The sequence below is a fragment of the Marmota flaviventris genome, chromosome 1 (assembly GCF_047511675.1).
Source record: "Marmota flaviventris isolate mMarFla1 chromosome 1, mMarFla1.hap1, whole genome shotgun sequence".
Taxonomy (NCBI): domain Eukaryota; kingdom Metazoa; phylum Chordata; class Mammalia; order Rodentia; family Sciuridae; genus Marmota; species Marmota flaviventris.
This window is the reverse complement of record NC_092498.1, coordinates 11405590-11431061: the sequence shown is the minus strand read 5'-3', so window position 1 is coordinate 11431061 and position 25472 is coordinate 11405590. Positions and strand designations below refer to the sequence as shown.

Sequence of the window (25472 nt, the reverse complement as noted above, 5' to 3'; positions counted from 1 at the left end):
CCGTTTAAATTTCAGAGATGAGAAAATGTAGGCTTAGAGAAGTAAGTCATCAGGTCACACACCTACTAAGTAGCAGAACAAGTATTTTAACCCAGCTCCCTCTTTCCAAATTTCACACTGATCCATTTATGTCTAAGGCATGTGACTGTGTTTTAGCAGGTATAAAAATGATTAAGATCTAATTTCTGCTTTTAAGGAATTATGATTCAGTTAGGAAAAGGGTGCTAAGGCAATTATAGAAAATATTAACAACTCAAGGCTACAAGTTCCTTAGATACTCAAAACATACTTTGAAAATTCAGAGAAATTAAAGTCCACATCTGGTGGAGATAAAAGGAATATCTTCAAGATGCAATTGCTGCTTTCAGAGGCCTATAAAACAAGGTGGGGCTCAGAACACCAAAGTTGTAGATTTTGGAACATCAGATAAATGGCCCATTCCAGGGTACAGCTCTTAAGCTATGGATGACTGAAATGAATCTAAGAATATGAAACATTTGGTTTTATTATGGGTTGGAGTTCGGAGCCTATCACCTGCTGGTGGGCTCCCCCATATGAACAATTCCTGAATTTAAGGAAAAACACTTTTGACACAACAGAACTGTGTCTCCATGATGAACAGGGTGTCTCTAAGACTTTTGTTGTAAAGGATCTCTCAAAGGACATCTCAGCTACTCTTATTGTGAGACAGAAAGGAAATCTCCCATGGCAAAAGTGACCATCCTAGATTCATGTCAGGTTTTGTATCTGATTCCATCCTAGGTTCAACTGCTTCTAGATCCTCTAAATTTTGGTCCAGCTTAGTGTCCCAGCCATGCCACCGTACATTCTCCATCTCAACTTCCTGTTCTGTCACAATGCCCACTATTCCTGTTTCTTCCTGGGAGAAAGCAGCTTACGCTTTCATTCTTAATGATGCAATTCAAACATGAAGGCCACAAGGCCAAACCGTAAGCGAATCCTTCTTTCCTGTTGATCTCATGTTAGTGCTTGCCATCTGACTCAATCCCATTGGAAACCTTTTGGTTTTTAACTCAGGACAAGTGGTCCAGAGCCTGAGCAGTCAATGTGGTGCAGTAATCTGTTTGAGGAGTTCTTTCATTCGGTAAATATGTGCTCAGTGATTGCTCTGTTCAGGAGCCACTCTAATTGTTCATGATACAGGAGAGAACTAGACAGGCAATGCTGCTGCTCTCATGAAGTTTAACTTTTAGTGAGGGGAAGACAGACAATGATTTCACAAAATGATTTAAAAAAAAAAACAGCAATGACTGCAATGAAGAAAATAAAACAGGGTGACGTGCTGTAGAGTGCTGTGTTGGGAGGCGAAGGTACCATGCTAATTTAGACCTGGTTCTTAGAAACCAGGGAACCAGTATTTACATTGACACTGAAATGCTACAGTGTACAAGATACACTGGAAGAGAGGAGGACTAGAATTTGAGGCAGAGGAAACAGTGAGTACATAGGGTTATGGCAGGAACTAAAGGTCGGTGAGACTGGAGTTGAGTGGGGGAGAGAGGATTGGCCTCCAGGCTGGAGATGGGGCTGTGAGACACAGCAGGAGAGTGGCTTTCACTCCAAATATGCAGGCAAGCCATTATAGGGTTCTGAACTGGGGAGTGGCAGAGACTGACTTTGGAGTTAAAAAGATTGGGTTGCTTTATGCTTCTTAGGAAGACGCGGCAGGGTTCCAGGAGAGATAAGGAGATGGCTTGGACTGGGATCACAGTAGACTCATGACTGAGGAGATGGGAGAAAGGGAGAATGAGCTTTTGCTTTGAGCAACTTGTAGATGATGCTTGTTTATGTCACCTACACAGGAACGTGGGATGCAGAAAGAAAAGCAGGTGAAACAAAATCAAGTTGTCTGTTCAGTGGTTTTGTGAGGTTAGACAAGGTTCTTAGACATTCATTCAACAAAGATATGCCAAATGACAACTCCCGCACCTTCTCTTCTGAGCAGCAGGGATAAGATACAAATAAAGGATATGGGGTTTCTGAACTGGGGTGCCGATTATATTCCAGGAATCTTGGTGCAAATGAAGAACAGGTAGAGAGGGCAGCGGTAGAAGTATATGTTTGAGAAATAGTGGCATTTAGATGTCCTTAAAGCTAAGGATCATGATAAGATGATTTAGACACAGCTTAGAGACAAAAAGAAGACGGAACCCAGACCAGACCAAGCAAAAACAGGTTGTTTTTTTAATGAAAGATGATGTAGATAAAATAAATTTATTGACTTCTAGGTAACAAACTTATCTTAAATTTATCTTAATTTGCTTGGGAACATTGATTAATATGGCAATTGACCCTGCTCCCTGCCCCAAGTTTCTAGATTTTTAGGCACAAGTGTGATGAAGTTACTGATGCACTTTCATTCCCTCCTTATTAGAAATTTATTCAGGGTACAATGAATGAGAAAGCACAGCTAGGTATAAAATTGGAACTACGAAACTCTTGAGTAAAAATTGTGATTGGTAGTGGTGGTGGCTGAATAGGTAATGAGGCACCCACAGATGATGGGGGTGCACTTCCCATGGCCTGCCTCTCCCTCCGCAGGCTTCTTTCCAATCCAAAGAAGAGGCTGGGTTACCCGTGAGAGGCATTAAGAGTGAAATTTCACCTGTTTTAATGAACTAAACAAATCAAAATCATGAGTACTTATGCTTACAAATTATTTGGGGCCTGACATACAGTGGATCAAGATATACTGGGACACTTAAGAACTGCTACCTTGGCCACCCTTGCCCAACCAGTGGTCCCAAACCACCCTGTCCACTATTTCCTATCTGCTAGGGAGACATCTGGAATTGAAGAATCCTTTGTTTTCAACAATTAGTTCTTGGGGTTCAAATTTAATGAGAAAGTTTTTTAATCCACTCTCCTTGACAAGTGCTTTAAATTCACCAAATTTTAACTTTCGCCCAGTCCCATACCCGCGGCATTTGTCCTGAACGCCGACTTCTGTGAACGTCTTCATGGTCACACCCAATTCAGCGTTCTCATCTCATTCCTGCTCTCCAGTCTCCAGGTGGACCTGAATAGACCTCTCTCTAGCTCCTCCCCAAATTCCCACTTCCAGTCTCTCCGCGCATGCCACATCCACACTTCAGCAGCTTCTCCCCATCCCTTCTACCCGTCCCTCGGTCTCTGGAGTTGCTTGGTTCCTTCTGGTCTTTTAACACAAACAGACTCTTTTTCACCTTGGACCTGACGACCTCTTGGATAATTAAACCTCCTTTTCTATGTATCTTCCTGAACTGCTGATAAACCTTTTTGAAAAAGCTTAATAAATGCACTGTCCTTGTACCCTCAGAAGCACCCTCTAACCACCTTAAAGAATAGAAATCTGTCTTCTGTCCTTACTATGCTACTATTCTTCTGCATGTTCAACAGTGACAAAACTAGTCCTCTTGTAAAATCCAACCATTTGGATCTCTTTTGAATCTGATCAAATTCATGAGTCCTCTCCAAGTGGCAGCTTCTTCCTTTTCTCCTCCTGCCTATCTCACAATCGTCTACCTTTTATCAGGATCTACAATTTTTTTTTACCCAACATTAAGTAACCCCATTCTCAGTTACTTACTCCTCTAGTTGATAGTGCTACAGAAATGTGCAAGGCCTAAATATAGAAATGAGGGAAGGAGCCACTCAGATAAGGAATCTTACTATTATTAATCAATGTCTGTTAAACATCTAGCATTAAGGATCTTTCTAAGTAGAAAAGGGAGCAAAACCCAAAGGACTCACAAACTTAAGTACAGGTGTATGTGGTGAGCCGTTCCTATAGACCGTGGCCGCCATTAGAAGATGGCGCCGGCTTCCACTGTGGCCTGTGATAAACAACTCCTTTTTTGGAGAGTTGGCACGTAATCCTTTATCACCCTATGAGAAAGCTCCACGTGGCAGCTTTGCATTGGGGCTTGAGATGCTTTATTAAGGCTGGGAGGGGCATCCAAGAGAGAGAAGAAGAAATATCAGGGACCTGAATAAACTGCTGAAAGAAGATTCCTGAGTTGCGTCTTCCTTGCGGGCAAGGGGTCGCGACAGGTGTAGATTAAAATAAATATACAAAATAATTGGAACAAACAAAAGCCCACTTTTTACACTTACATTATATGGTTAAGAACTCCCCATAGGAAATGGTAGAGTAAGCAGAACTGGGGTTTTGCTATTTTCTTTCTTTTTGCAAAGCAAATACTATAAGATTCAGGAATAAAAGACACACTAATGAGAGAGACAATTTCATTAGCTTTTGTTTTTATAATGATACTTGCCCTCAAATGAGAGGGTTTTTGTGTTTGTTTGCTTACCATTTTCAACATCTAAAAGGGGAGTCTAAATGAATGCTTAGACATTGACTCAGGTTCACAGCAATGAGCTTTAAAAAAAAAAAAAACATTTCAGGGAGCAGAGGATTCATTTGAAACTTTAAATACCTCAAATGAGTTGGGGATTTTCAGATTCCTCCACTGCCCCTCACTATCAGCCCCTCTCTTGACACACAGATACACATGCACATACCCACAAACTCCCTTTTGTATCTATATTCTCGATTATTTCACTTTAAACCATATAAATTTCTGGCAATGTTTATAAATATATTCTACCATTAAAATTTGACCTATCCTTTATTATTTTAGTTGCCTTAAAGATTTATGATTTTATAAATAAAAACAAAACCCTTGCTTCATTTTCTTTTGCCATTGTGCAATCGATTCTGTTCACTTACAGATTCACATGGGTAAAATGCACTTGCTCACATAAAAGTGTTGCTAATGACATAAAATATGCATGACACTATTCTAGACAACTAGAAAGAGGCACAGATGACAAGACAAGCACTAAGTCCTGGAGGCAGAGGCACTGTAGTAAATAAAGGGAATAGGAAATATGCACAAAGAACCGCACTGGCTGGTATCATGGCACACTTCAGGGGTTTAAAGGAAAGAGAACTTGCATTTAGTTAGGGGAAATTCATGAAAAGTGTGACCTGCATGGGCCTTGAAGCTGGGGGAAATGCTAAAGAACATATTGGGGTGAATAACAGGGAGTGGGGCCCTGTATTATGGAGGAAATGTTGGAAGTCAAATGTCTGTTCTTTGGCTCTCAGAAGGACAGACTAAAATAGCACAATATTACATTGAGAATAATGATGAAGACTAATGTAACAGGTGAAAAGAACTTTTGAGTTTAGTACAAAATCATTCATTTTAAAGAAAAAGAACCTGATAGTATCGTCGGGGAGAACTGTAGCTGTATGTGCATCCTAACTGCGGGGGCAGCGAGCCAGGAGGGGGAGGCTTCCGGGGATGCTGTCCTTACCCACTTTGCTCCATGAGCAGGAATCAGATCCCCCCAGCTGTATTACTGTATCCACCTACAGGGATGAGCCCAGTTTACTTAATTCCCAGGGCATTTAACGTGCACCATGTAACTACAGCAGTAGGAAATAAAACTTCTTTACTCTTACTTAAGGAAAATAAGCCTTTGGTGAAGTATAAGTCAATAGAAACACACAGGTTTCAGTTTGTACTTTATATGTCAAATTTTTCTTGCCCGCAGTGAATTTCTCTTTCCTGGAAGATTTTTTTTTTTCCCACTTGTACACTGCACATAAGTACTTCTCTAAATGGTTTTTTTTTTTTTTTAAAAAAAAAAGGGCTATCATTTCTAGCTGGTAAAAAGAAAAAATCAGAATGCCTTCTTAGTTTGGTAATTTTTTTTTTCCCAAGTTGTACTCGAGGCACACATACATGGAGAAAAAAAAAATTCAGATTTAAGGGTGATCAACAGAAAAGTTTTTAATTTGCAATTAAATGTGGTCCAGAGAACAGATGAGTGAAAAAGGCCAAACATGCAACCTGTTGACTGTGTTGAGGAGACAGCGCCGGGGCTGTTGGCACTGGAGTGGCGGGGAATCTGGACACGGCTGGTGAATTATCATTGAGGTATTTCAGTGACGGACCAGTGTGCTTCAGCTGTGACTCGGGTAAAATGAGCAACGGTTCTAGAGTCCTAATCCTAGCTGTGAACACAACAGCACAGGACAGTGTTTAAAGCTCCTGTTATACAGTGAACTATAGCACAACACATAGAACCTACCAGAAGGGTATAAGCAGCACCAACCTCTGACACCGCCTCCCTGTGTCTCCGCCTGTAACTGCTTCTCATGGGAACTCTGCACTGCCACCACATAAAAACCAAGGAGGACAGGGATGTCTCCCTAGAAAATCAACTCCTGGAAGTTATGATCTGTCCTTCTCTCTGTGGCTTCGGAGGCACAATTCCAAACTGTGGGGACCCTTAGGTATCACCTACCACTCCTGTTCGTTCCCACGAGAATCCAGGTAACTTCCTAGTATTGCACCCACTGTTGGTCACTGACTCAGAACTGACCTTACTGTCATCTTTCCTCCGTATTACTAACTGAAGCAAATGTTTCATGTCTTTTTCCTGCTACATTTCAGGGAAACTAAGATAGAAATTACAGTCAGAGAAGGCAAGTTATTTGTTAAGGAATAACCTCTAGAGATTTATTTTGTCAAGGGGCGTATAGCATTGAGCTGTTCTCTTTTATGCACTGTTTTATAAAACTTCTCAAAGTCAGAGATTTCTTTCCTCTTTTTGATTCAGTTTGACTAATTTGGTGTTGTATCCTGTCAGCTTGAGAATTCACCTACTCATTATGTAATCTGTACCTTGAGTTTTTCCCTGTAAGTACAGAAGAATGCATTTTATTATTATGTGAGCATTTACTTCATGCAAACCTTATTTGGGCTTCAGAGATTCATACTCTGCACATAACTATGACAGCATTCTGGTGCACACGCCTCTGCTTTTGTCTCCATCCTGGGTCTTTCCCCAATTTGATCCTTCCTCCTTTTAATTTAAACCTACTCTCCTCCAAATATTTTCAGCTTTTTCACAATTTGACTTTCAAAGAACCTGGGGGAGAAAGTGGCAGCTCACTGCTGAGAAGCCTGACTGCAGTTTCAACCTCCTGTAACCAAACCATCCTGAACTCTATTATTATTATTCTTTCTTTTTCTCCCTTGGATCTCTAGGCACTCAAAACCCTGTTGAACCATTTGTTCCTTTCATGAATGCTAAATACTTCTTTTTTTTTTTTTCCTGTGGAACTACTTGCCACAAGTTCCTTGAGAACCATGATGAATGGCAACACTTGGTTTATAATCACCCCAGAAATAAACTATCACACGGAGCCTGAGTTCCATTTAAATGACACCCCCTGCAATCTACAGGCACACTGACTTGTGCATTTGAAGTTCACAGAGTGCAAAGGAGCATCTTAGGTGGCACCTACAGCAGGATTTTAATTAGTAAGGTGCTTATTCTCTATCTCCTGTGCTTTGAACCTGCCCAGTTTCAGAGAAAACTCGTTTGAGATAAGTTATTTCATCATGTCCAAAGCTTTTAAAAATAGATATGCCTATTATTAGCGATCAATCAATTTTATGTACATAGAGGACTGAGTCAGAAAAAATGAATTCAGATAATTTATTTAACATCTTGTGTTTTAGTTTTCTTCTGTATGAGGTGGGGATAATAATACTTACTTTACATTAATAAAAAACTTGATGTTATACAAATAAGAAAGAGTCTAGAGAAAAGACGGGGGATCCATGAAAGTATACAAGAATACAAAGTATCATTATTTGGGTCCAGAGAAAATTCTACCCAATGCACTATTCCCATAGTAAAAGTTTATCTACTGCACCCCTTGATTCTTTTTCCACAATTCATGTAATCACCAAAGTTATTGCTTTCTTGTCTCAATATATTAACTGGATGGCTGAATGCACACAGCCCACATCTGAATCAGCACAAAAATGAAACCTGGAGGAGGGAAAATAGAAAGGGACTCTTGAGCTTCCACCAAAGTCATTCTCATCCGTCAACCTGCCCACATAAATACTGGGAAATCAACTCATTTAAACAACTGGGAGGCAAACCTGAACTGTAATAGTGTTCTTGAGTGCAGGCCAATGAAATATTGGCCTGCACACAAACTCCCATTCGTCATATTCTCTACAAATGCACGTTAATTGTTTTCATATTTAAATGCCCAGAATCAACCATAACAAATGTGTTTGTCAGATTGTTGGGAGTTTTCTAAAAACAAAGCAGGACTACTATGACATACAGTAAATTATTGTTGGTTCCGTGTTCTTAGCAGAACCACACAAGGGCAAGGACTTAAAAGAAGAGAAATCATTCATGTCTAATTTAAATCTTAAGACAGAAAATGGAACTAGAGCTGAGTTAATGAAATATATATTTAATCCTACTTTGTAGTGGCCTGTGTGTCATTAGTCTTCTATGCCTGAAAATATAAAATTTGCTGACAAATATAATATTCAAAAAATCTACAGAATGAGGTAATCTAAAAAATAGTACTGTTCCTCCTTGTATTCTTCTAACTCGAGAAGTGATTCCACTGCCTATCAACTCTACTGTCCCCAAACTTGGTCCATTTCATAAAAGCTGGGTCTTATGGTTTCCTCTGATTATCAACATGTGCAATCATTTTCGAATGCTAATATTCAGCACTTGTTAATTTCATGGTCTAAAACCATAGACAGTAAGGAAATCCAGACTTCTGTTCTGCCTTAGCACTGGTGTGGTGTGTGTGTGTGTGTAAGAGCTGGGAATTAAAGTGGCAATCGTGTAACTACAAATGCTTTGATAGTGTGTGTGCATTCAGTAAAGTAACCAATGACTCTTCAGCTGAACTTTAAGGACCTTTTGGTTCCTGAGATTCTAAGGATATGAGGTTATAAAAGCTACAAGGGAGAGTCAAACTTTCTGCCTCCTGTTTTCTCAATGTCTTAATCACACATTGGATTATTGCCTGTGGCTGGTAAAAAGTTACCAGTCTCTCATGTAAGCACAGCCTCAGAGGCTGAACAAGAGAGGAAACTTAAAAGATTAGAAAGAAGAAATACGACTAATAAAAAAATAGTTACAACCCACAGGGGAATGGAGCTTTATCTCTGGCCTAAGCAAACCCTCCAACTTTTTCATGGTTCCCAAGCATCAGAATATACACTTGGATAATCTTGAGTAGGAACTCTGGTACAGCTTTTAATCTTGAGTAGGAACTCTAAGTCAGCTTTTCCTTGCTGTGACCAAAACTCCTGATAAGAGTAACTTAGAGGAGGTATTATGGCTTAGATATGGGATGTCCTCTAAAAGTTTCTGTATTAATGCAGACATGTTTGAAGCTAAAACAATTAGATTATGAGAGCTACAACCTAATCAGTGGATTAACCCATTCGATGGGTTAATAATTTAAATGAAGTAAATGGGTGGTAACTATAGGTAGGTGGGGCATGGCTGGAGAAAGTGGGTCTCTGGGGAAATGCCCTTGGGGACTCTGTCTTGAACCCTTGGCTTCTCCCTCTTTCTCTCTGCTTCCCGTCTGCCCCAAGGTGAGCGGCTTTCCTCTACAATGCCCTTCTGCCATGAAGTGTCGGCACCACCTCAGTCCCAGAGCAATGGAGTTGCCAACCGTGGACTGAACTTCAGAAACTGTAGCCAAAATATTCTTTTCCTCTTCTAAGTTGTTCCTTGTCAGAAACTTTTGTCAGAGCACTGAAAACTGACAAAGTTGGAGAACAGAACCAGGCTGAATGAAGACTGTCCCCCTCATTGTCTTATATGGGCCCCAAATAAAACATGTCTGCATAATTTAGTTTTTGTTTATCTTGAGTCTTTACCATGCTAGGTAAGACCAAGGTGGATGACAGCATGGAGATACATTTTCTCAAAAAGAATATAAATTGTCTTCATGCGTCAATTTTCAGTCATTCTAAAGATTCAATGACAGAACAATTGTATTCAAGAAGTATTATTTCAGAAAACTGTTAAATTCACTGATTGTAGACCTGATATGTCAGGCTGAATTAATGGTCTGCCCAAAACATTCATGCTATAATCCCTGTAAGCTGTTACTAGGTTATGTAAGTGGCAAGAGTGTCTTTGAAGATATGAGTAAATTGAAAACCTTGAGGAGAAATCATCCTGGATTATCTAGGTAGTCGTGATGTAGTCTCAAATTCCTTAAAATAGGGATGCTTCAGAGTTAATCAAAGAAAAAGTTTTGACAATGGAAAAGAGGTCAGAGAAAGAGAAAAGTAATGACATTGCCAGCCCTGAAGAAGGAAGTGGTCAGGATCCATGAACATATATTTAAAACTATCACCAGACATCAGAATCTTCTATATTGCAACAAGAATTCCCTTTGCACTATATTTTCCTCAAGTCTGCACCCTGTCAGCCAGATCTTCTTTACTTGTGTTTTGTTATTGCTGTCTTGACTGATTTCTCTAGTTTCACTCTTAAGTGTCTGGACTTTGGGAGTAGATGTCAATATTATCCTGATCCTAAGAATAGACAAAGACCATATGAGAAGAAAATTACAGAACAGCTTCACTTAGGAATATGGATGCAAGAATCCTCAACCAAATACTAGGGAGTCCAATCAAGCAACGTATTAAAAGAACATCATGACTAAGTGGAACCCATCTCAGGCTAGCATGCTTATTTAATATCTTAAATTCACTCACTATAATACATTGTATCAATGGAATAAAAAAAAAACACATCCTTATTTCAATAGGTGCAGAAAAACACATTTGAAAAAATTGAGTACTCTTTCATGATGAAAAACACTCAAGAAACTAAGCACAGAATGGAACTTCCTTAATCTTATAAAAGACGACCAAGAAAACTCATGGAAAATATATACCTAATGCCGAAATGCTGGATGATTCCCTTCAAAGATCATGACCAAGAAATGATGTCCACTCTCACTGTTTTTATTTGGTATTGTACTAGATGGTTTAGCCTCAGCAATTTGGCAAGAAAATAGAAACAAAAGGCATCTGGATTTGAAAAGAATTATTCAAACTACCTCTGCGGAAACATGATCTTGAATAGAGAAAACTCCAAAAAATCCATTGAAAAACCATTAATACCAATAAATTGGTTGTGAGATATGAGCTCAGTTAATATAAAAAACAATCATATTTATTTTCATCTACAAGTAACAATCTGAAAATGTAATTAAGAACACAATTCTACCCCAGGTAAGGTGGTGCATGCCCGTAATCCCAGTGGCTAGGGAGACTGAGTCAGGAGGATCACAAGTTCAAAGCAGTCTCAACTTAGTGAGGCCCTAAGCAACTTAGTGAGACCCTGTCTCAAAATAAAAAATAAAAAGAGTTGGGGATGTGGCTCAGTGGGTAAGTGTTCTGTGTTCAATCCCCAGTACTAGAACAAAAAACAACAAAACACCACAGTTCTGTTCACCACAACATCAAAAATAATATAATACTTAAATTTTAATTTAATAAAAGAATTGCAAAGCTAATACTTTAAAAATATGAAAATAAATTTTAAAAGATCTAATTAAATAAAAAACATTTTGTGTTCATGGACTGGAAGATTTACCATTGTTAAGATGGCCAGCTACAGAAATCATGCAGTCTGTATCAAAATCTCAGCTGACTTTTTTTTGCAAAAATCAATACACCAATCTTTGACCATTACCTAATTCTACATAAAAATTAAGTTAAAATGGACCTAAAACTTAAATCTAAGAAAAAAAATGAATTTTTATGGAAAAAATAGGAGCAAACCTTTATGATATGAAATTGGTTTTGGGGGTAGACCTCAGTTAACATATTTCTTGGGGAAGATGGTTAAAATTACACCTGTAATCCCAGCTGCTCAGGAAACTGAGGCAGGAGGATTACAAGTTCAAGGGCAGCCTCAGAAACTTAGTGAGATACTGTCTCAAAAATAAAAATTAAAAGGGTTGGGGATGTAGCTCAGTGCACAGAGTGTCCCTGGGCTCAATGCCTAGTGCTGCTCCCTGAAGCCACTGTATATCCAGTTTATGAGAAAATTTTAGCATTTTAATTCAATTGTGAGTGAATCAATGATTATGGAAGATTTAGGAAACAAAAGACAATATCCTTGAAGCAGATAGGAAATACTGATGTCACAGTTTCAGAGTGTTTTTTATTTTTTAAAGCACTGAGCTGGAAAATCAATAATTAAAATAACAAACATATCTGAAAATATGAAACATCTCAGATATTAGTGGCACCAGCTTAGGAGAGGTCACGACCTACATGGGTATAGCCACAGCTGCTCTGTGACAATGGAATTAGCATCACTTTCTGAGTTTAATGGAGTTGAGCAGTAAGAGTGTTTGTCCGCAAAATACATTATTAGCAAGTTTAATTTTACATATGCATAAAATGGCCCCTTATTAGGGTCCCTTAAATTACTTAAGATTTTTCATAGAGAACTCCTGCAGAAAACCCTGGTACTTATATATACTTAATACAATTTTATTCTTCAAAAAGATGAAAAATCTTTCAAGACTGTTTTCTCATATTCCTTTTCTTTCAAAATTCTTTCACTTGAATTAGGAGAGCAGTGTCCCTTTTAGTCAATACTAAGACATTATTTCCTTCTGTCATTTATTTCTGTATTTCTTTGAGGAAATACAAAAGAATGAACAATGAATACATAATTTTGATCTCAATTTGAGTGTTATAAACGAGAGGCCTGGGAAAATGGAAGTCAACTCCATTTAACGTGTTTCTTAAGCAAAACAGGAGACAAGTTCTATTCTGTCCCACAGAATTTTATTTTTCTTCTTACCACCCACTTTCTCTTCTTTCCAGAGTCTCTTCATTTCCTGTCCACAGTTACCACTTTCCTTATGTTTACTTCTCTGTATTTCAAGTTCATTTCCCTAATTATGGACAATTTACTAATTAGCGCTACGAATTGCTCTTTCCTCATTTGAAAAATGGGGACAATTCAAACTGTTATAAGACTATTGTAAGATTTAGTGTACTGCATAAAAATAAAATGTCAAATGCCATCTGAATGTTATTATTGCAATTGTTCATACTGGTCCCATTCTTTTAAAGACTTCAGGAATGTGTGGAGTTGACACCTCTCTATTTGTACCATGTGCTGCCACCTCTGATGAACTGGGTGTATAATACTAAAAGATGGTGTGTGACATTTGATTTTTATTACTTAGAGTAGCAACCTGTAAACCCCAGAAAACTCACCAAGGTTATCTAGGAAGGAAATCCAACTTTTCATCATTACTCATTAACATGTATTCATAAATCAGAGAAAGTAGCAGTTTTCCTAGCAGAGAGGAGATTTTTGCAAGACTGAGGTAGTTTGAGTAAATCCTTGAAGAGAATCTTTTAGAGACACGTGGAGGATGGTGTATGATTGAATAAAATCACAAGAGGGTGGAGAAACTGCAAGGGGGCAGAAGTGTGTTGGGTTCTGAAAGAAGGTAGCCAGGACAGGGCCCTGGGCTCATGCTTAGGGCTGATTGTGGCTTTACTGGAACCTCAAAAACAGAGTAAGTCTAAAATTGAGATTTCCCCGGTGTTTAAAATATGAATCATTGGGTATTTATATTAATAATTTCTACTTATGTTTTTAGGAATCAAAGTCTGATTAGAGTCAGTTCAGAATATAATTGTAGCTTCTACCAGACCTTGTCCGGGCTTTGCTGCTAGCTCTTCCTACTTAGCGGGTTTCCCTTCCCCACACTTGTCTTATCTGCTGGACCCAGAACAACCAGGAGATGGTGAAGACATGCCCACAGCACAGGAGCCTCCTTTTTCCAAAATTCCCAATATCAGACTTAGACACAATGGATACGATATCACAAATGTCCTCTAACAACGATAGGAAGCTCACAGTGGAACCAACTCATCAGTGGTCAAAAAATGAAGAAGGATCTGGAACAAATAGCAGCTGCACAGACAAAGAAAGATGCCTTTCTTTTCAAATAAATGGGAATCAGGAATCAAGGTATTGGGCCTCTATAGAGTTGGGGCTGATTCTCTATATAAATTCAGGGCCATATCCTTAACAGAAGGGTAGACCTGTGGATTAGACTGGTAAGACCACTTTGATAAAAGGCCATGTACTGGGTAGCTGATAACAACAGAAACTTCTTGCCCAAAGTCCTACAAGTTGAACATCCAAGAAACTGATAGCAGCTTTGGGGTCTGTGAAGGGTCCGTTCCTTGGTTTATAGATGGCACCTTCTTGCTGTATCCTCACATGGTGAAAAGGGCAAGAAATCTTTTTCCTTTAGAATAATCCCATTCATGAGGGGCCAAATCAATTCCCAAAGGCTCCAGCTCCTAACGCTATCACATTGTTAATTGTTTGAGTTTTTTGGTACTGGGAATTGAACTCAGGGTACTCGATCACTGAGCCACATCCCCAGCCCTATTTTATTTGGAGACAGGGTCTCCCTGAGTCGCTCAGCACCTTGCTATGGCTGAGGCTGACTTTGAACTCCCGAGCCACAGGGATCACAGGCATGCTCCATGTGCCTGGCTGCTAATTAGTTTTCAATGCACGAACTTGGAGGATGCAGACATTCAGAACACACCAGCCAGGAACTTACTGGACTGCTAGAAAAGCTTCAGAATAAGGAAACTTAAACTTGTCTTTGCCTGAGCTTTGACAGGGATGGGGGGTGGGGAAAGAGAAGAAGAAATAGAGACCTCAATTCCTTGTGGTTAAAATTGACACTAGAAGATTTTTCATGGAAACCCCATACCTGGGCAGCTAAATAGTCCAAGACTGCTACATCTCAGGGCATTAGTAGAAACGGCTTGAAATTTGAGCTAGAAAGACACCCCCAACTATGCTTCCAAGTATTTCCACAGATGAAACCCGAAATATGAAAAGACAACCAAATATATGAAACAGGACAAAAGAGTCCATCATGAGTGAGAATAAAGAACATACTGAAAAATGCAGAATTTGACTACAAAAGAGACCATGAAACTAGAATTATTAAACACCATATTGTATTCCACCAAAGATATGCTGTCATTTATTAGAACATGTATCAATTTTAAAAGTTCTAAGAAAATAGTGGCAATTAAATTAAGATAATTTAAAACAACTTTTTTATAATTCAGTAAACTACATAATCCAGCTCAACTTCTGATATTTAAGAACTCTGCTGGGGAGGTGGGCATCTGTGAAGGCCCATGTCCTGCTGTGCACACTGCACACTGCCCCCTGCCCCTCTCTCCCTTCCATCCCTTTCGATGTCATGGGGAACACAGTGGCTGAAGTGCAACAGACATGACCAGGACACACAGTTGGAGGATGGAGGACATCCTAGAGAGCCTCCTTGTAACTGCCTACCCCTGCACTGCACTGTGAGGAAGCACACACTGGCTTTCTTAAAGCTGCCACTTCAGAGCCTTTTTTTGGGGGGGGCAGTGGGTACTGGGGATTGAACTCAGGGACACCTGGCCACTGAGCCACATCCTCAGTCCTATTTGTATTTCATTTAGGGAAAGGGTCTCACTGAGTTGCTTAGCGCCTTGCTTTTGCTGAGGCTGGCTTTGACATTCTTTTTGTTATCGAATACGGAAGAAAGAGAACTTGACTATGAAAAGAAATATGCTTGTCTGTAGAAAAGTCAAGTGAATCTATAGTCACATTTTTAGAAATGATAAAAGTGTTCAGCAACTAAATAAACGTAACTCCAATACAAATTATGATGCAATTACCGATTCTAAAATTTATGACGAAAAGTGAGAAGCCAGGAATAGCCATGAAAATTCTGAAGAAGAAGGCTGGAGACTCATTCCCATTCCATACCTATTGTAAAGCCCAGGAACCAGGGCAGTGTGGCATCAGAGCAGCAATATGTAAACCAAGGGAAGACAGCAGAGGTCCAAGAAACACCCACACGTGTGAAAATCTTTGGAGAAAGGATGATAAATGATTCTAGGGAATTTACTATCAGGAAGACAAAAAAAAAAAATGGATCCCTATCTCATATCATGCACAGAAATGAATTTCAGGTGAAACAAATTCCTAAAAACTAAACCTTAAAAACTAAATTGAAAGTACCTTCACAACCATGGAGAAATAGAGATGGCTTCAGACATAAATGTTACCAACATTAAGTATAAGGACTTAAAAATTTCTCTGCATTTAACTCTTATAACCTTTCTTCTCATAAAAACAAATAGAAATTTCTAGAAATCAATAGCCCAGGCGAAAGAACGCAGCAATCCACATAAGTGGATTCACCATGGCTAACGACTACATAAAGCTGCTGACCCTCGCCAGCTGGGATCATAAGGAAAAACTAGTTAGAGTCTGACGGGCAGAAATGAGTCTGACAATACCAAGAACTGGTAAGGATGTGGGGCAGGGGAACCCTGGTGCTCTGGGGGGGGGGGTGTGAGTGTGTCCTGGCACACCCACTGGGCAGGGTAATGTGGTGCATCTAGTAGAGGTAACAGTGCAGCATCTAAGAGGCAGCTCTTTTATTCCCAAGTGTTTACATCCCAAAGAAACTCCTGCACAAGACGCAAGTCAATGAACATCCATAGCATACTACCACAAACTAAAACGCTGTAACTATAATCCGCTTTGATAACACTTGGAACATTTCTCTTCTGGGAGATGGGACATGGGTAGCTTTCATACTTTTTTTCTTTTAAGTTAGAATGTAATGTGAGATATTACAAATTGATAACAAATCAGATCATATTTGGAACTTCTGGCATCAGATTTTGAAGTGTGTGGATGGGGAGAGACCAAGCGATGTGGCCACCTGAGGAGGACTCTTGACCTGTTTCCCCAGGGCGACTTGTTAACCAATGACCCAAGGAGTGAGGTAGCTCCTGACTAAGCACCTGCAGACTTTCCCCCTTCTCCAAGCCCAAGTGGTCCATGGCTGTGACAGATAGTCTTACATTGTTGACCTCAGGGCTCTTTTCCCAGATGGAGGGAGCTGAATGAATCGGAAGGAGCCCTCTGAACAAAATCCATCCACTCTTCTTCACATTTATCACATGATATCATTCACATTTATTTTTATTATCTTTAATGAGTTAAAAGAACCCTAAAATAAGAATTTTCCCATCGATAATTGATGGAACAAACTGTTTGCACTCTATTTCTTGCATTCTCCTTGAAGTTGCTTTTAATATATTTTCATAAACATGTAGATAAAAAATAATTATTTCAAGAGTCAAAGCAATCTGTAACTACACAAATAAATAACAATATATTGCATTTAGACAGGATTAAAAATTACCTCGTAGGAAGGTTAAGAGTCCTACCCTCATCTTGCCCAAGGCCCCCCTTCCAGAGAAAGCTGGTTTACAGAATTGGGATGTTTGAAAGAGCACAGAAGAGTCCCCCCTCCTCTTCTGGCCCTTTCCTGTCACTGTAGGCCAAGGAAGTTGGGCAGCTGCCCCCCTCGATCCTGTAGCACTAGCCCTGAAAGGTGCCCTCACCATTCCACGCAGGAGGAAGTTCCCCACTGTCAAGGTGGGGTCCTTGGAAATAATGGGAATTTTTAAAAGTAAAACTGTTGTTTTAGGCTGGAATACTTTCCAAAAAGCTTCTAATGGGAGCTCATGTCAGTTTCCTTGGAGAGTTTCAAAGCCTGTCACCTGTCTCTGAGCACAAGAGGAGACCTGCTGGAGCTGGCCTTTCAAATTCTGATAAGCTCTCAAGACATGTTTTCCAAAACATCTCGGCCTTTTCTAACTGTTTAGGCAGTAACTGATAGAAAGGACTTTACAAAAATCTTTTTATCTTCCAAATATTTATTTCCTTGTAGAAATCTAAGAGTTTCCCATACTTAAAAAGAATGACATGGTTCCATACTTTACACGTACAACCTTAGAGATACTGGTAAATCAGGGGACACCTGCTTTGTCTTTCAGTCAGATCCCTTTGATTAAATTACTGTTATTCTTAATGACTAGAATGGACTTGTTTCACAATGCCTGGTGGTTTCCTTTGGAATCAGGATTTAGTTCATAAGCAGATCCCCCTCATTTTTTTTTTGTTGGTTTAAAATCTGACAATTTTTATATAACTAAAAGCTAATACAGTGGGTAATTGTTGGACAACATCTTAAAATGTAATAAGGGCAGCTATCATAGATTGTGATATCTTAAAGGTTTGACTATGAAAAGAACTTGCTATTTTTGTTAGAGTGACTACTTCTAAAAAGCCAAGTTGGTTTCATGGGCATAAAACCATGAAGAAAGTTGGGCAAAAAGTCCTTAGAGATGACACCAAAAGAACGATCCATAAAGAAACTTGGACTTTATCACATTAAATTAACAAATTTTGTTAATTAAGCTTCAGAAATAAAAATATAGGCCAAGCACTCTTAGAAAATATTTGCAAGTCACTCATCTGATAAAGGACTCAATTCTAAAATACACGAAGGATTTACAATTCAGTGCAAAGGAGAGTAACTTAATTAATAGCTGATCAAAAGACCTGGATAGGAGTTTCTCTAAGGAAAATACACAAAAGTCCCATAAGGACAAGGAAGGAAATTTAATGACATTAGTCATCAGGGAAATGCAAATCAAAACCCAGTAGGACACCACCTTCATAGCCACCAGGATGGTTATAATTAAACAAAGCAAAACTAAACAACAACAACAAAAAGATAATAACAATTGTGGATGAGGATGTAAAGAAACTGGAAAACTTGTATATTGCTGGTCACAAGGAAAATGGTGCAGACACTTTGCAAAATTATCAGGCAGCTCCTCTGTTAAACAGTGAGATACCTTATGACCCAGAGATTGTACTTCTGGACAGCAGAAAAGAAAACTTCCCTTTATGGAGGGGCTTTACTTACTGAGGTTCCACTTCAGGCCTGTGGTTGTCACATGATCGCACGGCTGTCCAACAGGAATGAGGCCGCACCAACTTCCTTCCATCCCAGTGTCCACGTGCAACCTGTGCTTTCCCTGCAGGAGAGGAGAGACAGCCATCAAGAAGGGAAGAGAAAGGAAAGAAGCTTAATGCGCACTGTAGATGTGGCTGCAGGCACCCCCACCCTCCCGTGGTTCGTCCTGCTTCATATTAACAACACGTGTCGGGTGGAAGCTGACTGACCCTAGAAACTTTCACCTGGATTAATCCTAACAAGAATTTTTTCAAGAGAGCTTGTTACATACATGAGGACCCCTGATGGGATCAGGAGGAATCAACTCTGAAAAGGAAGAGGAAGGGGTTTGCAGGCCAAGACCACTGGGGAGATGCCAGCGTTGTGTCAGATGTCCACTTAAGGTGACTGAGGTGGCAATGAATGGGTAGAAGACAGGGCAGTGTTAGGCCAGTGAGACCATCTGTGTGAAACCCTAATGGTGAACACTGACATAATTCATTGGTCAAGAGCCACAGAAGTACCGTGCTGCAGAGTGAATATTAATGTCAACTATGGCTTTGGTTAATACTGACATATCAATCGGAGTCCATCCCTTGTAACAAATGAGCCATATTAAGCCAAGATAATGGGGGTGGGGAGGAAAACTGTGTCTCATCTGCTCAGTTTTCCGTAAACCTAAAAACTGAAGTCTACTAATTTAAAAAAATGTCTCACAATGACCATTTCTCACCCTTATACAGGACCAACATCAATGAGGTTTGGACCTACACGAGATACAGCACCACCCAAAAAGAACACGCAGCCACTTCTTGGCAGCTGGTACAACCTCTGCTGCCTTTTCCCTCTGGGGAACAGTTTTATTTCATGCCAGGCGTGAGTCCTTACTGTTTGCATGGAGGTCTCCTCTAAACTGATGTAGGCTGAACAGTTCACCACGTAAACTTGAGTTTTGTTTCTGCTTACCATCCTCCACCCTAGCAGTACTTCTCTCCGAAGATACAAATACTGAATGCTTTACAAGTGATCCTCCCTCGATGCCAACTGGAGCATGCATGAACCCATTCTCAGGAGTGACAAAGCCTCCTGACACTAAAATGTCGTAAGGATGTTTGGGGGAAGGTGGCTTCTGGTCCAGTTTCCTGATCAAAGGCTCTCGTCCTTGGGCCCCATGAGAGAGCACCATGTTACCAGAGCGGATCCAGGTAATGCAAGCTTCCTGGGCAGTGGGTGGCCAAATCACAGGGTTCCCTAGCTCTGGAAGGAGGAATGGAGAAGTATGCATGGGCCCAGATCTCTGTGCCTCTGCTGGTGACATCATTTCTGACAATGAGACCTGCTGTCTTCCTTACCAGAGAGGGATTCCTATCTTCCTGGTTTGTCTCAGCTTTGGTGTATTACAGTTCATTCCTGTTTGTTAACTGATGATTGTCTTCCCCCTGTTTTGGGTCTGCTTAATAGTGTGGTCATGGTTAGCTGAAACACGGGTATGTCTGGTATGTTTGACAAAGGAAAGAAGGAATTATTTTTCATCTGGTGGATATTAATTCCCTAAGAGAAAACTCTTCAGCTTACATCATATAATGCAAAGGAAACAACACATATACATGTTACGTTTTATTTTCCCAGGGAAAGGAATGGCTGTTATAAAACCGTTGATTTAAATGGTGCAGTAGTAAGCTTTCTTATGTAGCTTTGCTCTGTGCTCACTGCTTTCTTTGTTATTTTAAGAATCAACGGACCTTCAAATTTTCAATTTTAAGGGAAAAAACTAGTTTGTGGACTTGAGAATTCACAGATAGGTCTTAGCCTATAATCAATTAACTTTTTTTTTTCTCTTGTTCCCAAGAGGTGCTTTGCCATCTGTGAATGGTCTTTATATTTATAAATAAGCAAATTTCCCTTTTGTGGTTAGAAGACAGCAGCATTATGTTTTCCTCTTCTATCCTTATGTCTACATGACATTTTTAAAAAGTGAATAACTGTATAAAGGAATTCTGTTTATTCCTTGGATTCTCAATTCCTAACAGGTCTAGCCTGTATGTGCCTTGACATAGGCAGGCGTACGGCTGACATTACAGAACTTCCTCAGGATTTATGCCATCACTGAAGACCAGAGGCACATGAACTAATCATCGGCTTCCATCGACTCTCATGAATCATCGCACAGGTTCCTGTTCCATCCTCTGTTCTGAGCTAAGATAACTCTTTAAGTCAAAGGCAGGTCCAATGAGTAAAGAAGGAACAAAAATCAATCACAGCCACTTCGCTTTTCTAACTGTGATTATTTGAATATATCGAAAAACCTCCATAAGGTATGAAATTCTAATTTAGTAAAAGAAAACAAGACATGTTCATATGGCACAGGGTCTGGAGATTGTGCTTACGATCATGCTCCTATGTTCCAATTCCAAGCTAGAGCAACAATACATACAAGTGGGTACCTACGAAGGCCTAAGAAATCGCTGTCATTTTGTTTTGTGTTACACCTCCTCTTTGCAAATGACTATGATATAACTGAGAAAAAAGATTAAAGCTCACCTACATTTTGCCTTTGAATAATCCCAAACATAGAGGCATATGAATTGATTATATCTGAGTCTTTAAATCCAATAACTATGCTAACATTCACGCCAAGAGTTCTTAGCATGGATCTCACAAAATACATTGCAAATTGATAAAATCATTCACAAGCTCCAAACACAGGGAGAACATAAGGGTACTTCCTACTTAGTGTAGAAGATTCAAGGAGTGGGTGACAATGATAGTTCATAAAGTAGACAGTCATTCATAGAACTGCTTCTAATACTCAACTTATACTCTATTATCTGGCTAATTGCAGCTAAAATTGCAGGAACACACAGTTGCACACGTGGAATGCTGCTGCAGAATTACTCAACACTAGGCTAACCTCGGGAAGTTCATCTCCTGTAAGTTTGCCCAGATGCTTTAAAAACATATCAACAAACACTGCAAGAAATTAAACAGCCTGCAGGACAAATAGTGAAAGAAGAAGACGGAGGATCTGCATTCACTTTACCAGAAGAGGTTCCTTCTCGCATACCAAGACAGGCTTGTGCTGAAATGTTTTCACGCTGGGATTGCTCACAGGATGAAAAGCAGTCACAAGAGAAATGGTGGCCCCAATGAATTTGTAGTTATTAAACCTCAGAGCTAAAGATTTGTACATTTTCTTTGATTCTGCTCCATAAATGAAGAATTCAAAATAGAAGCCTGGTGGGTTTACCTGAAATACTAATACCTGAAATGTACTAATCAATGCTACATGTGTTTATATGTAGCATATACACATACATGCTAAGTAGATGCTTGTAAGGAGTGTGTGTGTGTGTGTGTGTGTGTGTGTGTGTGTGTGTGAAAGAGAAAGAGAGAGAATGATCTCAGTATTTTCTTTTGAAAATGCATTAATATCTTATCTTTAGATAGCTTTTTAGAGTTTCAGATCACGTTAGATCATTTTCCAAAGTGCTCTGCACAGAACGCTACTGCCAAGGTCAGAGAAGATTGGAAAAACTGCTCCCTGGGTTGTCCTCTTGGAAGTCACAATGTCTGTCAGTGCATCTGTGCTCTAGGTAGTCTTGCAGAAAAAAACAAACAAACAAAAAACATTTTCCTGAACGAGTGTTTTGCAGCCTCCCTTGCTGCGGAGCTCCCTGCACCTCTCAAACAGGACCTCATACCTCCCCATAAGAACTGCTCTTCCCTCATGACACCACTTAGGGAAACACTGAATTAGAACAGTAGTAACTCTGCAAAATGATGTTTTGTTTAATATTTTCACAGCCAGAACACTTCAATGATATGTCTTAAAATTAATGAATAACTTACCCTGGATTTTTATTTTGGAAATTGTTGAATTTACTCATGCTGAAATCATGGATGCTCTGATACTAGTTTAGACGTGCTCCACTATTAGGCAATTAATGCTTAATTCTCATTCCAAAGAAAACCTTTTTTTACAGACAGTTAAGTTAAAGTGAAAAATATTTGTGAAATAAACTGCTATTGTTAGATATTAAAATTAGATGTTAAATATTATTATGACAGGCTGAAATTTTGATTAACCTCCTGACATTGGACTACTTCAAAATAAATTTGATGGAACCATGTCCATCCTTTGCTCTGTATCACCTCTCTATTTATGCTTTCTTACAGTGTGCTCTGCCCTATCTTTCTGCTTTCCTTTATTCTAGACAGAGAAAATAATCTGCTGAGTACTCTCACACTAAATTGTCAAAAACTTACACTTGACCCCTCCAAAAGATGCTGACATTTAAAATGATGACTTCTAAAGACAGTATTTGTTCCCAAAGTAAGCATTTTTTAACAATGGGAACAAGACAAGATATATGTATTTTCAATCAGAGTGATCTCAAGCGTTTTGAAATCACTTCAGATGAATGCTCTTCTCCTCAGCATGGAATAGGATCAGGATGCCCACATCCTCCTATCTATTCCTACTCCACTGCTCCAGGCTTAATCTGGAGAAACCCCAAAGCCCAGGGCATGCCTTGCTTCTCCATGACCCTCCATGTTCCCAGCACAGCACAGGTGATGTACTCCTAACCACTACAATGTTTAATCATTTGTGCCACAAAATGGACCATTTTGCTACTGTGTTGCATCTCTTAGACGGGTTCATATTGTATCTATTATAATAAGATTTCTTTGACAGCAAGGAGCCTTTTGAAAATTCTTTTTGGTTATATATGACATGGAAACCATTTTGGTATATTTCTAAAAGAATAAAATACATTTTATTCTAATTAGGGTCCCAGTCTTATAGATGTATATGATGGTGAGATTCACTGTGGTGTGTTCATACATGAACATAGGAAAGTTATGTCAGGTTCATTCCACTGCCTTTCCTATTCCTATCCACCTCCCTTACCCGCATTCCTTCTTCCCCTTTGTTTAATCCACTGAACTTCTATTCTCCCTCATCCTTGTTGTGGGTTACCATCCACATATCAGAGAGCATATCTGACCCATGTTTTTGGGTGATTGGCTTATTTTACTTAGCATGATAGTCTCCAGATCCATCCATTTACCAGTTAAATTCATAAAGTCATTCTTCTTTATGGCCAAATGCTATTCCATTGTGTATATAAACTGTATTTTCTTTATCCATTCATCTGTTGAAGGACATCCAGGTTGGTTCCATAGTTTAGCTTATTGTGAATTAAGCTGCTATAAGCATTAATGTGGCTGTGTCACTGTAGTATGCTGAGTTTAAATCTGTTGGGTATAAACCAAAAAGTGGGATAACTAGATCAAATAGTGGTTCAATTCCTAGTTTTTTGAGGAATCCATATACTGCTTTCCAGAGTGTTTGCACCAATTTGCATCCCACCAGCAATGTATGTGTGTGCCTTTCCCCCCACATCCTCACATTTATTGTTACTTGTATTCTTGATAATTGCCATTCTGACTGGAGTAGGATGAAATCTCAGTGTAATTTTAATGTGCATTTCTCTGTTAGAGATGTTGAATTTATTTTTAATATATTTTTGACTGTATTTCTTCTTCTGAGAGGTATATGTTTAGTTCCTTTGCCAATTTATTGACTGGGTTATTTGCTTTTTGAGTTCTTTGCATATCCTGAAAATTAACACCTTATCTGAGGTGCAGATGGCAAAGATTTTCTCCCATTCTGTAAGCTCTCTCTTCACACTCTGATTGTTTCCTTTGCTGTGATAAGGATTTTTAGTTTGATGCCATCTCACTTATTGATTTTTTTTTTATTTACTTCTTGTACTTTAGAAAGCCTTATTGAGGATGTCACTCCCTAAGCTGACATGCTAAAGTGTGGGGCCTACATTTTCTTCTAGTATGTGCAGAATTTGTGGACTAATTCCTAGGTCTTTGATCTTCTTTGATTTTGTGCAGGGTAAGAGATAGGGGTTAAATTTCATTCTTCTACAATATGGATTTCCAGTTTTTCCAGCACCATTTGTTGAAGAGGCTATCTTTTCTCCAATGTATATTTTTGGTGCCTTTATCGAGTTTGAGGTAATTGTATTTCCATGGATTTCTCTCTGTGTGTCCTATTCTGTTCCATTGGTCTTCATGTCTGTTTTGGTGCCAATAACATGCTGTTTTTTGTTACTATATCTCTGTAGCATAATTTAAGGTCTGTTATTGTGATGCTTCCTGCTTTGCTTTTCTCGCTAACGATTGCTTTGGCTATTCTGGGACTCTTATTTTTCCAAATGAATTTCAATGACTGCTTTTTCTACTTCTATGAAGAATGTCATTGGAATTTTAATAGGAATTGCATTAAATCTGTATAGCCTTTTTGGTAGTATGGCCAATTTTACAATATTAATTCTTCCTATCCAAGAACATTGGGTGGTCTTTTCATGTTCTAAGGACTTCCTCAATTTCTCTCTCTAGGGTTCTGCAGTTTTCATTATAGAGGTCTTTCACCCTCTTTTGTTAGATTATTCCCATGTATTTTATTTTCTTTTTGATGCTATTGTAAATGGAATAGTTTTCCTAAGTTCTCTTTCAGCTGATTCAAGGACTCTGTTGAATAGAAGTGGTGAAAGTGGGCATCCCTGTCTTGTTCTTGTTTTTCCAGGGAATGCTTTAAGTTTTCCTCCTTTTTGAATGATGTTGGCCTTGGGTTTAACATATATAGCTTTAACTATGTTGAGGTATGTTCCTTCTACTA

The 25472-nt window shown here is 39.2% G+C and overlaps 1 protein-coding gene across 8 annotated transcripts in view; it reads right to left on the bottom strand.

Moving 5' to 3' along the window:
• The window catches only part of Tpk1 (thiamin pyrophosphokinase 1), a 339523-nt gene that overhangs the window by 80045 nt on the left and 234006 nt on the right, over window positions 1-25472 (bottom strand). For 7 of the 8 annotated variants that reach the window (XM_027943417.2, XM_071611250.1, XM_071611276.1 and 4 more), the window contains one exon: window positions 18746-18857. In XM_027943417.2, coding sequence (XP_027799218.1) covers window positions 18746-18857 — 112 coding nt within the window. Of the gene's footprint in view, window positions 1-7643; window positions 7864-18745; window positions 18858-25472 lie in introns of those variants that run through there. The other variant, XM_071611267.1, reaches the window with a different exon arrangement.